Source organism: Leptodactylus fuscus, chromosome 1 (assembly GCF_031893055.1).
Source record: "Leptodactylus fuscus isolate aLepFus1 chromosome 1, aLepFus1.hap2, whole genome shotgun sequence".
In the NCBI taxonomy this organism is placed as follows: Eukaryota; Metazoa; Chordata; class Amphibia; order Anura; family Leptodactylidae; genus Leptodactylus; species Leptodactylus fuscus.
Genome location: NC_134265.1, coordinates 326,843,662 through 326,859,486, shown reverse-complemented (window position 1 = coordinate 326,859,486; position 15,825 = coordinate 326,843,662). Strand labels below are relative to the sequence as shown.

The following is a 15,825-nucleotide window of genomic DNA, read 5'->3' as shown; positions in this document are numbered from 1 at the left end:
ATATTGTATTTCTGTGTTTTGCAGAGCCATAAAAGTGCTGTCCTAGTGGTGCACCTGCCTCTTGCCATGGAAGCATACAAAGTCTTCTGTATCTGATCCTATATGACTCTTAAAGGGGCATATTCATACATTTGGGGGAAGGGGGGATAGACTGTCTCCATTCACAAAGTCTGGCAGAGTCTGGACTTCTCTGTACGGAGTGTGTCTTATAGGCTTGACTTGCTCTTTGGTGCCGGCCTTGACTCCAGTGCTTGGAAAACACCCAGCTTAGGGGGAATACAAAAGACCCTTACACTTACTGCTGCATAATAACCATCAAAAAGCATAGCAATGGCCAGTCCATCATCTAGTCCTTTGTATGCTACGTTGGACGGTGACCCATGAGCATTCCCTGGCCATATATCCTTTAAATCTGATAATCCAGTCATTTCAGATGTGATGCCGGACTATCAGGTTTGGAGACTATGTGAACAAGGATCTGGGCAATCCTGGGTTAATCGATATTAGTCAATGGGGGATTTCAATAACTTCCTGTCTGAAAACACGTAAGCGACAATAAATGGAGATCACGTTCCACCAGATCCTGATTCATCCAAGCTTTCCGATCAATACGGCGCTCTGTAGACACTTGTGTAAACGGGCATGTTTTATTCATGGCCCGGAGAAGTAGGTTAACCGTGTACATTTCCTGCATGCTAAGTTGTGGTACAGAACCGTGCAGGCGCTAACTCGTAACATTATATATGGACATGACAGGTGGATGTTACCTTACTCTGTCAGAAACTCCACATACTGCTCTGCCCCGAAAACCTGAAAATCAATACTGACTGACATTTACATTATATTTGCACACAGATGGGGAAAAGGTCGCTGATACATGTGCACACACAATAGGAATATGATATCATTCTGCATTGATCGGGCCAAGCCTTAAACCAGTTGTCTCACAATAACTAATTTCCCCCGAAGAACAAAAGGCTTGGGCATGTTGAAGTTCAATAGCCTGACTCTTCTCTCCATCGATATCTTCTGTTGGGAACTAGTCGGGAGAACCCCATACACATTAGAGGATCATCTCCCCCCAACCTCACAGTCCCAGCCAATGCACTGTTGGAAACCCATAGAGGCAGGAATACATTTCTGTTATATTGTAAGCTGCCATTGTCAGGACACAACTAGGAAAGTAGCAAGTGCTAAGAGCTTTCTCTAGACTGGTGGTTTTCAACCTCTTCAAGCAAACTACCCCCTAGTGAGAATGAGGCCCTATAGAGTACACCCCACCCCAAGTAAATCTCACTTAAAAATGTTATCAACATAAGACACGGCTTGGAGTTTCCATCAACCATTACAGAATCCCCCCACACACACACACACACACACACACACACACACACACACACACACACACACACACACACACACGTAGTGTAATGGCTCCTTCATTGTCCCACCGTGTAATATATTGGTCCCTACTTGTAGTATAATGGCCCTATACTTGGTATAACGGCCGCCGCACTGTCCCAACACACACTGGGTAGAATGGCCCTCACACTAATCCCATGCCCAGTGACTATAAGGGGCCGTTCAACCTGTGGAAAATAAAGAGGAATCCCTCTTCGTTTTCCAGGCATCGGTTCACCGCAGTATATTGCTGATGCAAAGCGTTCCGTTGCGGCTTTTCAAAGCCGATTAGACCTGGATGTGTCGGCTTAATCGGCAGTCATGAATGCCGCGGCAAGCAAGCAAGCAGGACCTTTTTTTTTTTTTTTTTTTTTTTTTCCTTTATATTCAGCTCCCTGATGTGGTCTCTGACTCCCTTTAAAAGTAATGGAAGGCAGGATCTGCCGCAGATCTGCGGAAATCAAATTCCTATATGTGAATCCCCCCTAAACTGAGCCAGTGGTGAGCTGTATTTATTACTCACTACTCCATACTTCCTCTCTGCTTTTGGGACTTGCTGTGACATCAGCACTCGGGGCAGAGAGGAAGTGGGGAGGGGAGTGCGAAGTGCTAAAGATGGTGCTCCTGGGCGTCCATCTTCAATTTGGGGTGGCAGTAATAATCAGCTGTTGCATGGACCTCTTTATACCGCTTTTAGAACTTTTTAGAATTTGGGGACTGCTCGGTTGAATCTCCAGTATAGTGTGAAGGAAATTTGTGCGGAGCATTATTTGTGTATGAAGTTTTAGCCAATTGCAGAGACAAGCGTCAACTATATTGTTAGGCTGAATGTCCTTCCTAAGGGCTCGTTCACATGGGGCAAGAGGGGGCGGATTTTGACATGGAATCCACCTCAAAATCTGCCCCTTAACAATAGAGATCTATGTATGCAGCTAGTGGGTTTTTTTCCACTAGTGGGAAAAAAGAAGCGACATGACCTTTCTTGAGGCGGATTCCAGCTCAGGAAATCAATACAAGTCAATGGGAGGCAGAAAAACAGCCTCAAAATGGCAGGTGGTTTTTCCAAGGTCCATTCACTGTGCTGGAGGAAAAAAAGTGAAACAAAAAACACCTCCAAAAAACATTTCCTAATTCCTGAAGCGGATTTTTTCCTGACCAAATTCCTCGACCACCCTATGACGTGTGAACTAGCCCTAAATGTCCTTTCCAGTTGGATGCTAGTTGCCAGAAACCTTACAGCTGTCCTTGCATCTCTGCATCTAGATGTTGTATAGTGGATTCTTAGTACTAACTAGTATCAAAGAGATTTATCACTGCTGCATATAGTCCAAAACACCGCCCCCAGTCCTCGGCCTTGTCCCAGCTGTTCTGTACCCCCCGAGCACTCATTACCAGACTGTCAGATAGAAGACAGTCATTAGTGAACGTACTTGACAACCATCAGTATGAGCCTTGTGTCCGTGCCAACACTTGTTTAACCGCTGCCGCTGTCTGCCAGGTTTCTCATTTCATCTGAGGAATTCTGTACGCAGCAAACTTCCTTTCATCTGCCTGGGCGCTCCTCTGCTTTCTAGCTTTCCTTAGAAGTTCCCCTCATTACGACCATGTTCTACATGTCTATTTTTAGAATTTAAAGAAGCCCAGAGGAAGAAGAAACAACTGGAGGAGAGATGCAAACTGGAGGAAAGTATCGGAAATGCTGCTCTGATGTGGAACAACGAAGTCCTGCCCAACTGGGAGGCCATGTAAGTAGAGGCTGAAACAAAATCCTATGGGTTAGAATTTTTTGTGGCCCATTAGGATTAGTTCTATGATTTATCTTCTCTATAGACCAATGACACCCCACCAGCACCATAGGGGTGCCAATTTATATGATGCCACTGCTTTCTACAGAGATGAGGTCCTTACAGTAAGCCAGATTGAGGACCAGTATTGGGGGAATGTATGAAGACTGGTGCACTAGTCTTACTCCATTCCCCCAGGAGACCTTTAATAATTCTGATTCCCCCCCCCTTGTGTGTGTATTTTTGGGGACTATACCTTTGACAGTTTTCTGGTGTCAAGGGGATAGTACATTCCCCCTAGTGTGTATGTACCATATATTACTATTAGTGAATAAGCCTCATACGTTCTACAAGAAGAAGGTGATGAGAATTAAATTTCCTATATACATATATGCAGACCAGAAAATGACAGGGGTTTGCAGCATGTCAGTCTTACTCTGCAGAAACAGTAGTAGCAGGACAAGTACCTGCAGACTCCATGATGAGCTCTGGTATATCTAGCCCATTTGGCATCCAGCAGTATAATAATTTTTAGAGCACCTTCTTCCATGGTGCTATACATTTGGGGGTTGACATACAATACACAAGATAATTCAGTCATTATGACCTTACCCTATACGGTTAGTTGGTTGTCCCTGTCGATCTCTCTCTAGTAGTTCTGTGCAGAGTTAATGTCATTGTCAGTCTGTTGTATATGGAAGCTGTATTATTTCCGATTTTAATGTACATAGTCACAATGATATCCTGCCATGTTCACATATACAATCATTTATGTACTTGGGGGTCTATTACTAATGGGGCTTCCTCTTTCGTCATTAGGTGCTGTTCGCGAAAGGTTCGGGACATGTGGTGGCAGGGTATCCCACCTAGCGTGAGAGGGAAAGTCTGGAGTCTGGCGATTGGCAATGAGTTAAATATCACTCACGGTAAGCCTGGAGCCTTACGTCGCCAATAGAGGGGAAAAATATGCAAATGTGTTTCCCAAGATGTAAATAGGGAAACGGTGCCTCTGTTTGCTGCCCTCTAGGGGTAGCTCCTTTGAACATCATGCACGACTTTCCAACGAGCCTTTACTGCAATGATGCGGGATTTTGCCAAGTCATTATCCCAGCTGTGGACAGCGCCATTTTGATCTGTTGGATCTCTTCAGCATAGCCTAGGGGAAAACTGACTTGGCAGAGGTGAGAAACTTCTAGACCAGGTTATGGGGATAATGTCACTCCCTAAGGAGAGACGACTTACTCAGGTGTGTGGAGTCTTACAAAAAGCCATTTCAGATCCACTGTGGGGATTATGGGAAAAATATGCAAATCTGTTTCCCTAGATGTAAATAGGGAAACACTGCCTCTGTTTGCTGCCCTCTAGGGGTCGCTCCCTTGAGAAGCAGCGCTGTCCACAGCTGGAATACTGACATGGCAGAATCCTGCATCATTGCAGTAAAAGGCTTGTTGGAAAGTTGGGAGTCGCCGATAGAGTGAGAGCGAGTACTAATAACAGTGCTCAAAGGGTCTTACTGCATGTATAATAACTAGAATAAAACGGGTGTTTAAGGGGACGTCTCCTCTAGACTACCCTTCTTTAAACTGATCCGGCAATCTGCTGATCGGCACAGCTTCGCCTTCAGCTGGCATTCAGCTTGTATAACCGGGGAAAGGTGCAGCCACACACACATTTCCCCTAAGATCCATTCACACGGAGGAAAGTGGTGTTGAATTTCAGCGCTGAAAAACAAAAAGCCTCCCATTGACTTCAATGGGTTCCTTTTTCTGCTAGCATGTTCCCATATTGTAGTAATCTATGATGCAGGAAGTCTGGGGTCTCTGAAGTGAATTTTGGTGGATTTCCAGGTGATATATGATCTGGCATTCTCCGTGCTTGTGGATCCTCAGTGCAGATGCAGTGTAGTATGACAGGTCAGCCATTGTAAATACACCGCTTTAGCTAATGGAGAGGGTCCTAAGCAAAACTGTAGCTTTTTTAGATGAGTAAACCGTTGAAATGTTGTATTCCCATAGCATATAGCTAGGCTATACCAACTTTTTATGACCAGTCTGACCTGTGAGACCCTCACTGTGAATTAAGAGGTATGGGGGGGGGCCAGAGCTGGAGTAATACTAAGCCCCTTCACTGTCTGTCCCTGTACAACAATGCTGTAGCCGCCCAGCTGTCAGTGTGGCAGACCTCCGGCACCACTGTGCATGGAGAAACAGTGAAGGGGACAAGGAATGACCACTATGTATTTACCATCATAAAGAAGAGTAAAAGTTACCAGGTCAGAAGGCCCTATAAGACCCGGCTAAATATGCTGAGTAGTCCACTTTAATTATACGTATTTTACAATTTTTGTAAAGTGATTTATTGCTTTATTTTTTTATTTTTATTTTTTTTAGAATTGTACGATATCTGCTTATCCCGGGCCAAGGACCGATGGAAATCCTTGAGCATGGGAGGAGGAGCTGATGTTGAAAATGAAGGTACGAAGTTACACATCCATACACCAGATGTATGGACAAGGTCTACATGGCATTTCAGTTTAGTGTGACATGCTGCTACTAGATATGTACATTTCTATTGTACTGTATAACTCACTTCATTACAATTTTCAAGATATCGCTTCACGGTCAGGTTAAGTTCTGGCTGGAATCTGTCTCCCATTGTTTTTAATGGGTGGCATCACCAGTCACTTCTGATTTCAGGGTGCTGGAGAGATAAGTGTCCATCTTGTCACGGATTCTGCTGCCGAACCTGAGGCACTATGCAGATTATTCCCATTGTTTTGGAAACTAATCTGGAAAGCACAGGGCCTGAAAGTGGAGAGGAATCTGGTCTGGAAGAAAGCCTCAAACTCTTCTTCACTTTCCACTGCTTATGTTCAGAGGCAGCAACCCAGTATATAGTTATTCCTGCTGACTGTCGTCTACACGGTGTACAATGGTCTCCACTTCTCGGCAATGCTCTGTGAGCTAAACGCAGCAGCAGCAGCCACACAAATCTCTGCAATCGGACCTGTCCTATATTTTGCGGCCCTGACTGTCAGCCTGCACACGTGACCATGTAAAGAGTGTTGAAGATGGCTCAGCTGCAGACAAGAGGTCAAGTTCCATCAGTGGTATCTTATGATACATGTCAAATGAGCAATTTTCCCTTTTTCTGCTTTCATCTCCCTTGGGTCTCATTATATAGGTCACATACAGTTATAGACCTCTCTCTAATATAATCTACAGGACTGTAGATTTTTTTTTTAAACAATGCGTTAGTTACAGCTATGACTGGGTTTGGAGTAGTAGACCTATCCCCTTAATACGGGTGAACAATTATTAGATAACGTGTCATATGGATTGGATCTTTGAGGTCTTGTGTATTTCTCTGTAGACTCAGGTTTGTCGGCATCGGACAGGGAAGCCAGCCTGGAGCTAATAAAGTTGGATATTTCCCGGACATTTCCGAATCTTTGTATATTCCAGAAGGTAAGATGTGAGTGTGTGGAGATAGATATGGGGCTTGTGGCGGCGGAAGCCCTCGCTGTATGTGACCACTGAATCGGTGACATGTGTGAGTGACTTAACCGGTTCCTTTCCTGTGACCATCGAAGTCTATGATTGATCTCAGCAGTCACGTGCAGCGAGGTGAGAACCTTCCCCAGCCTCCTGTAATTCCTGGACAAACCCTTTAAGACTATACTCGTGCTTCACATGACTTGAGTCTTTGCTGTAATTATGGACCTTTCAGGATATTATTTATGTGTTAGTATGGCACTATGGTGCATTGGTACTTACTGCAGTGGTTCTTTTTTAGGGTGGTCCCTATCACGACATGCTGCACAGTATTCTAGGAGCCTACACTTGCTACAGACCAGATGTTGGTTATGTAAGTATCTCCTTTCTATGTGTATGTATGAGCTCTCAGAACACTATGTAACAGCCAAGTGTTCCAGTTTCTGTGTGACCAAATATAACCTGCAGGTATAATATGTAATAGTCCAGTGTAGTTTATGGCCATGGTACTGGCTGTTCCGGGGCTGTGTACTGATAACATCTTATTCCTCCCCTAGGTACAGGGCATGTCGTTTATCGCTGCTGTGCTGATCCTGAACCTAGATACTGCGGATGCCTTCATCGCTTTCTCAAACCTCTTGAATAAACCTTGTCAGATGGCGTTCTTCAGAGTAGACCATGGCCTTGTAAGTATTGGAAATCAGTATTTAGGATTGTGATTTTTGAGTGGAATTTCTGAGTTAAAAGCAGAGTAAATTCTGGCAGGACTCCTAGTAGGGACAATAAGAGTCCTGGTGACCCCTTCCACACATAGTGATTGACAAATCTACCTGTGTACACAGAAAGCGGTCAATCATTGTCTGGCCGGGGTCAGCAGGACTCTCACTGTCTCTTCTAGGTTCTGGGGATAATCTCACTCCTTAAGGAGAGAGAACCTTCGCAGGTGTATGGAGACTTACAAAGCCATTTTTTCTCCACTTGGGGATTATGGGAAATATGCAAATCTATTTATCAGGATGTAATTAGAAAAACAATGCCTTTGCTTGCTGCCCTCTAGTGGCAGCCCCCATAAACATCATGCACAACTTTCAACAAGCCTATTGCTATGATGCGAGGTTTAGCCAAATCAGTAAATCTATTCCAAAAGGAACAGAATCCTAGCTGTGGACAGCGCTGTCTCTTCTAGGAATCATGTCATGGTTTACGTGCAGACTCGATACATATACTAAGTTGGTTCAAGTTTTTGGTGTATAACATTATTTGCCTCACCCTTTGTACTTTAAGCAGTCTGGAGAAACTGGAGAAATTTTGAGGATAGTTTACCATACCATTTGCCTGTATTTTATCATGGATGTAATAGAAGGTGAATGGCCCACAGAATACATGGATATTATGGGTCTGCCAGAGCCACTATTTGTTAGCTTGGTACGCTCTACCTTCACATGTCTATACTCCCGAATAGAGCAAATGAAAGGCCTTTGTGTAATATTAAGGAATAACTTACTGCCGGTTTTATTGTGAAGTTATGTGCTCCACTCCGGAGCAATCTCCTTTCTCCTCTACTTTGCTCAATAGTAAACTGTTGTGCGATTTAATTGGTTCTATCTTTGCTTTGCAGATGTTAACTTACTTTGCAGCATTTGAAGTATTTTTTGAAGAAAACTTGCCGAGATTATTTGCCCATTTTAAGAAAAATAATCTGACTCCAGATATCTACCTAATAGACTGGTAAGAGCGGCGCATGATTGTACGTCACCTTGTACGTTGGTACTTGTGGTTTCCTATGAACGGGAGTTAACGGGGTTTACTGAGCTAAAACTGCTGAAGACCTATTCTAAGGATTTAGGCCATAGAAATCAGATCATTGGGGGTCTGACACCCCCATAGATGAGCAAGGGAAGAATATGCAGGCAGACCTGTCCCTATGTTCTGTAAGGACATTTGGTGGTTAGCTCCTCTCTATAACTGAGGAAGAAGTGACGTTAATTTATTAAATGTCTGGTCAGTTGAGACTTCCCCACCAAAATCCGCTCAGGCCGGGTTCACACCTGCGCCCGATCTCCGTTTTCAGGTTTCGGTGGTCTTCCAACAGAAGACGGAAACCTGGCAGACAGTGTCCAGCCGTGAGCGCCTGTGAGCGTTTTGTGCTCTCCGCGGCGAAACCGTTTTGTTTTTTTTTTTTTTTTAACCGGACACAATGTCCTGCATGTCCGACTTTGTGTCTGGTTAAAAAAAAAAACTGTTTTGCCACAGAGAGCACAAAACGCTCACAGACGCTCACGGCTGGACACTTTCCAAACCCATTCAAATGAATGGGTTTGAAAACGGACTGGTGGTTTCCGTCTCCTGTTTCTCGGGCAGGAAACGGAAACCTGCAAAACGGAGACCGGGCGCTGGTGTGAATCTGCCCTAAGTGTGCTAAAAGCTTGACTTACTGTGATCAAGTGATGGCTGCTGTGGTATACAAGGGGCCATCCTCTCCTGCTTGTTTTGGTTTCTATCTTCCATTGGTGCGGTTTTTACCCTTGACTTGTACTATCCTGCCATCTAGTGGTCAGAATAAAAACTGGCTAATATGGCTGTTTAAGCTTTAAAAGAAAAAAAAATAAAATTTGACTATTTTACTTTTATGCCCCTTTCGCTACCTTGTGGTGAGAGTGGACAGGGGACGTGACCATCGTCTCTCCCCCCTTTCCCCCATCAGCTTTCTAAACATTTGTGCCAAAAATCTATCATCAATGAAGTGGGAAACATCTGCCGGCTGTGAGCGGACGTACATTTTCCTTACTGGTGTACTGCCAGGCAAAGGGTGCACATCATAAATGAGACACATCCTCTGTCACACCAGTGTTCATACATCTTCCCCATTATTCTTCAGTCACTATATGCTAGCTTGCACACACCGCACAGACTCTGACCTTTCATAGGATGTTCACATCATGCAGCGCTCAGATTTACATGGGTCTATAATGTCATTTGGTTGTTTGCCCCTTAGGATTTTTACCCTATACAGCAAGTCTCTACCACTGGATTTGGCATGCCGGGTTTGGGACGTGTTCTGCCGCGATGGAGAGGAGTTTCTGTTCAGAACTGCCTTGGGAATACTTAAACTTTTTGAAGACATTTTAACTAGGATGGACTTTATTCACATTGCCCAGTTTCTGACCAAGCTTCCGGAGGACTTGACCGCCGACGACTTATTTGCCTCTATCGCAGCAATTCAGATGCAGAGCAGGAATAAGAAGTGGGCTCAGGTACGGCATTGTCTGCTTGTGGATAGATTTTAATATCAGTTTTGAGTTAGGCTATGTTCATACTGCAGTTATTAATGTTCTTTGCAGTCATCTGTCTTAAGATGACAGTGATGGACATTAACTGTGTAGTAGAGTAATGGATACAGATGGAGCTTCCTTGATATGTCCGCGTTCCAATAGACTCCAATATAAACATAATAGACTCTTCTGTCATGTTTGTTTACTTTTGTAACGGAGGGAAACGTTCCTGCATGCACAACTTTTTTCTTCTGTCAAAAGCAATAAACTTGGTGGAAGATGGCATCCATTATTTTTTTTCTTATTAAATTAGGGTGAATACAGAAGGACACAAGGTGTAGCAGGCTCCATCTGTCATTTAATGTCCGCTGCTCTCCTCCTGTGATGGATAAGAGCAACAGACAATAAATAAGTGATGTGAACCTAGACTAAAACTTATGTCTTGTTCTTAATTGGTTTGTCCCAACTGGATTCCATATGTTGTATGAAATGTATGCACAGAGCAGAAGGCTACCGCTTAAGATGGACACTAGGCAGAGGCATAACTTGAGGCCTGGGCCTTAATTCTGTATATATAACAGGGCCCCAATTAGTATTCCAGACTAATGTCACCTTAGGTGTAGACGGGCTATAGGACCGCTCGGGCACCGAGGTGTGACTGCTACCTCTGTACTCTTTAGGTTCACATACAGGAACTTGCAGCTGATATAGATGCAGATACCATTGTGTCTGTTTTGGTTTTCTGCCACTGAATCCCCACAGGGCCCGAATTTGGAGAGGAATCTGAGGTGGAAGACTACCTCGAATTCCTCTCCATATTATGTCATGTGACCCCAGGCTATAGCCACACTCCTACCACCATGATGTCCTGCAGGGAGATAAGAAGCCATACTGAGGATGCCCATCTAAGCAAAGCCACCCCTTCCGTATATGTCACCTTGTTACCTCCTCACGGCTGACACTAGTTGTGTTTTGTTATATTCCAGATCTTGTCAGCTTTACAGAAAGATATCCGAGACACGGAGAACAGGAGCCCCGCTCTGAAACGCTGAATATTAACTCAGGATGGAACTTAAGGATTTTGTTTTCACCCAAGAAAGAGAACACAATTCTACTTCAGGACTAAGTGTAACACTGGAATTGGCCTTAAGACATTAAAGCCAGTACTTGCTGAGCAGCGGGACCAGGCTTGGCAAACCTTGTCATGAATCTGTAGGCCAGGCCTCAGCCTGTGCACTAGTGTAATAGTGTTTTTTTTTTTACAGTTTCCATTTTACATTGCAAAGAACAATACGGGCATCTTAAAGTGAACGTCCGAGTTAAGAGGTAACATTCTCACTTTCTGCAGCCACCACTACTACCGGTAGTCATAGATTGGACTCCATAATGTGCAGTTAGCTCCCCCTAGTGGTGACTGCAGGCAGTCCGAATTGTTTGTACTTAACTCAGTCTATGCAGTGGATTTGGGGCTTTGTTTCAGAAAAATGGAGCTCCTAATTTTAAGAGATGTTAAAAACTAAACATGGACCTATTTAGGTTACAAAATGGGCTGGACGTTCACTTTCTTCACTAGGACCACGGTTTTGAGTCGTCAAAATGGCAGCTGACGTATTCTACAATAAACTGGAAGAGTTCATTATAGAACAATTAGCCTAAAACTGTAACAATGCTCTAAAATAACGGAATTGTCCAGATCGAAAATGTTTTAAGATGCTCCCAATTAAAGGTCAGACTGTAGTAAGGAGTCACTATAACTCCTAGCATGCCCTGAGACAGGTGTTAAGGTTTTCAATACCCCTCTCTGGAGAGCATGGCTTGTATAGATGACTGGTTACCCGGACATGACTCTTTTGGTTCCTCCTAAATTTACGTTTAGAAAAATCTGATTAATAATGCAAAGAGAAGACGTGACTGAGTGGTGATAGCGGATAGGGCACAGCTGAGGGGTGACGGCGGATAGGGCAAGACGGAGGGGTGAAAGCGGATAGGGCACGACAGAGTGGTGACCGCGGATAGGGCACGACGGAGGGGTGACGGCAGATAGGGCACGATGGAAGGCTGACTGTGGATAGGGCACAGCTGAGGGGTGACAGCATATAGGGCACGAAAGAGGGGTGATGGCGGATAGGGCACAGCTGAGGGGTGACGGCGGATAGGGCAAGACGGAGGGGTGAAAGCGGATAGGGCACGACAGAGTGGTGACCGCGGATAGGGCACGACGGAGGGGTGACGGCAGATAGGGCACGATGGAAGGCTGACTGTGGATAGGGCACAGCTGAGGGGTGACAGCATATAGGGCACGAAAGAGGGGTGACTCCATATAGGGCACAACGGAGGGGTGACGGTGGATAGGGCACGACGGTGGATAGGGCACAGCTGAGGGGTGAAAGCGGATAGGGCATGACAGAGGGGTGATGGCGGATAGGGCACGACGGAGGGGTGACTGCATATAGGGCACGACGGAGGGGTGACGGCGGATAAGGCATGACAGGGGTGACGGCGGTATAGGACATGACGGAGGGGTGAAAGCGGATAGGGCATGACGGAGGGGTGATGGCAGATAGGGCACGACCGAGGGGTGACAGCGAATAGGATGCTTTTACTCCTCCATACCAAATTTTCTGGATTGCTGAGTTATATGAGACAGCTGGTTGCTAGGAACACACACACCAAATAACTACTAGCTGGATTTTACATGAGGTCGCCATGCAGTTTGTCCTTGGCATCCAGTCTGGTCTCAATTAGTCAGGTCTACCATTTAGGGTGGAGTTATCAAAATGATCTTAATCACATTTGGTATAGTCTTAGTCTATGATTTCAGACCTCTGGTTTCCAGAAAAGGGCTATAAAGAGAGATCTGGCTCAGACTTCTTTTTTTACTTTTTACAGCTACAATAATCAGATTTTTCTAACCGTAAATGAGGATAAAGACACGATAGAGATATAAAATAAATATATATATATATATATATATATATATATATATATATATATATATATATATATATATATATATAATATAGAGAGAGAGAGAGATTTCTTTCCTTCCAAATATCCCTATTGCATCTCTAGTCTGTACAGGTATGATTTGCCAGCATATATTATCTGACCCTATATAACCTAACCAAAACTGTCCAAATACTGGAGTTGCGTTAAAGGACTTGTATGAATGGTACGGAATCCATCACGTCTCTTCTGATGGTTCAGACAGATTGTATTGTTGTGTATCTACTGATCATATTGTGTATAAAGATTTATTTATAGTAATGGTACTTTTATTGGGCACTTACCAAAGATGTACACACTTGTCAATGTCGTTGGCACTGGTATGGACGGCACTACTGCAAAGCTACAAATCACTGGAGGTTTTTCTAGCCATTGAGACACCAAACTGTGTGCGTTTTGTTTGTTTGTTTTTTTTAGTTATTTTTTGTTTTTTGTCTATTTTTGCTGTTCTGGTATTGAGTGATTCCATTTGTGGGATATAAGTACTAATAAGAGTAACTGGTTTCAATGTGGATTGTTACTTAAAGGAGTGCTCCAGTTCTTTAAAATATATGGCCTGTTTGTGGGGTAAAACATCACTATCAATGGGTGGCACCCCTGCCGATCGGCTATTTGAAGGGGCTGAAGTGATCGTCTGATAGGTGTGTGTGCCCGAGAGCCTGACTACAGTAATCTGATATAAGGATAGGCCATAAGTTTTAAAGAACTGGAAAGCTTATTTTAAAGCAGCACTTTACTAGATGGGAGGGAACTGGTACAGCCGGGCTGAACGCCTGTCAGATCTACTGGTAAATTGGATAAATCAGGTAATTCACCTTTTAATTGACTGGAATTGTGTAGATGTGGGGATCTTAGGGCATTATATGAATCAGACGTGCAAACCTACAGATCATATAGGGCAGTTATCCAGGTAGATGGTGACCTATACATTGCCATCTTGTTGCTGCTGATTTCATCTCGCGCCTTTGTCGCCCCATCTTCAATAATGTCATTCAGCATATACCCAACCAGTATACAGTATGAGTGATCTGTATGAAGGTCGAGAGGCCTACTACTCCGGGTCAGGGATGGGGCCTATGGCTAATGCTGGAGCTATACGGTTAGCTCATTAGTATAAGGCCACATTCACACTTGGCTCAGAGGTTCCATTCAGAGTCAGGGCCGCAGAGCCTGTCTAAAATCATGGCCCAAAAGTGCACCAAATGTGACTTTTCTCTCTGGTGAAGTGACAGCAAAAACAGGTATAGTCAGTGAGGTCCGTCAGGATCCATTGTGATCAGTCCTTAGAATCCATTTTAGGCTACGGCCCCACTGGGCAGAAACGCAATGCTAAAGCGCTGCGGGAAGAACCGCGGTGTGAACGCATTGTGCAGTGCTTTCTGTTACAATTATATCTATAGGAAATCCGCTGGCGTTTCCATAGATATAATTGACATGCTGCGATTTTTATTTTTTTCCCCCGCAAAGTGGGCATGAGATCCACTTTGCAAGTACTGTAAAATGCTGCAATTTTAACTGTGGCGTTTCTGTCACAGCGTTTCTGGCTAGTGGGGCCCCGGCCTTAATGTTTAGCTTGTCCTTCTGTTCCTATAATGGAACAAAAGAACGACTAAAAAAGATGGAGGAATAACAGAGGAACAGTACAAATGGGAGTGAAAGCACCAGAATTGTTCCATCATACTAAAGATGTCAGGGGAGGTGATGGGTCCTCTATAATTTTCAGCCGTAGATAGTAATGGAGAGAACATATTCTGTGTATCTGTATCCTATATATGAACCCCTTTTGTCCATCCAGAAACCAAATCCAAAAAGAGGCCTCTTGGGTCAGCACCTTGTGACCGGCCTGACACTTCTGTGCGAAGGAACCAACATGTCGGCCTGGTCTGTGCTTTGCTGGTTCAGACTCCATTTTTAGTATATAACATGCTTAGATCTATCAGAGGGTCACGTGTAACATGTAAAGTTCTCCCACTGTGACTGATCCTCCTCGTGCCTCATGTGACACTGATGCTACGTAGCAAACGGAAATATCTGATCTGGAGCTTAAGTGGATTGTAAAGGATTACAAAGACAAGGGCACTTTCTTTCATAAATAGTGCCACACCTGTCCTCAGGCTGTGTCAGGTATTGTAGCTCAGTCACATTTACTTCTGTGAAGCCTAGCTGCAGTACCAGACACAACCATGGACTGTTGTGGCACTGTCCAACTAGGGCCATATGTGACTATATGACTATATAAAATTGCATTGTAATGATCAGTCAGAATCTTTGGTGTGAACAGATCCTTGGCCTGGATTTCTAGATCTTTATTATCCGCCCCTCCCACCCCTTACCTTTTTAGATTTTTTTTTTTTTTTTTTTAATTGTAATGGAAGCACTTTACATGTCATGCGGCTATGCGGTAGTGAGTTTTTTGGGGGGTTATTTGCATCACCTTCCTGAATGTGACAAAATCTGCATAACCCCAAATCTGTAACCTGCAGACGGGTCAAAATTAGACTGGTTATGTCTCCATTTTTTTTTTTTTTTCCCTTAAAGTCTGATTTCACTTGCCTAGTTATAGCAGGCCTGACACGTCTGGTTCAGGTAACATCAAGTTGTTTTTTTTTTTTTTTTTTTTTTTTTTTTTTAATCCTTCTATTTTCAGGAGGAATAACAGATTTTTTATAAATTTGAATCTACCACAATGTGTTCTGAAAACGTCTACTTTTACCATTCTTGTGAATAAGGCCTTATACACAGGCCTAACCTTATATTTATCATGTCTCTCAGACGGGGAAGGCCTAATATTACTATGATGTCTCTTACACGGGGATAACTAATATGTTATAATTGGGCAGGAGCTATGTCTGTGGTTCTCTATAATGG

At 43.9% G+C, this 15,825-nt stretch overlaps 1 protein-coding gene across 3 annotated transcripts in view; it reads left to right on the top strand.

Annotated features, from left to right (window-relative positions):
* Window positions 1–11,426, top strand: part of TBC1D14 (TBC1 domain family member 14) — a 71,218-nt gene extending 59,792 nt beyond the window's left edge. The window contains exons 7-15 of one of the 3 annotated variants that reach the window (XM_075260528.1): window positions 3,029–3,146; window positions 4,005–4,111; window positions 5,576–5,659; window positions 6,558–6,652; window positions 6,981–7,052; window positions 7,237–7,365; window positions 8,298–8,407; window positions 9,675–9,933; window positions 10,938–11,426. In XM_075260528.1, the coding sequence (XP_075116629.1) occupies window positions 3,029–3,146; window positions 4,005–4,111; window positions 5,576–5,659; window positions 6,558–6,652; window positions 6,981–7,052; window positions 7,237–7,365; window positions 8,298–8,407; window positions 9,675–9,933; window positions 10,938–11,003 (1,040 nt within the window). In that variant the 3' untranslated portion in view covers window positions 11,004–11,426. The remainder of the gene's footprint in view (window positions 1–3,028; window positions 3,147–4,004; window positions 4,112–5,575; window positions 5,660–6,557; window positions 6,653–6,980; window positions 7,053–7,236; window positions 7,366–8,297; window positions 8,408–9,674; window positions 9,934–10,937) is intronic. The other 2 variants (XM_075260536.1, XM_075260545.1) reach the window with 2 other exon arrangements.
* The last annotated feature ends 4,399 nt before the right edge of the window (window positions 11,427–15,825 follow it).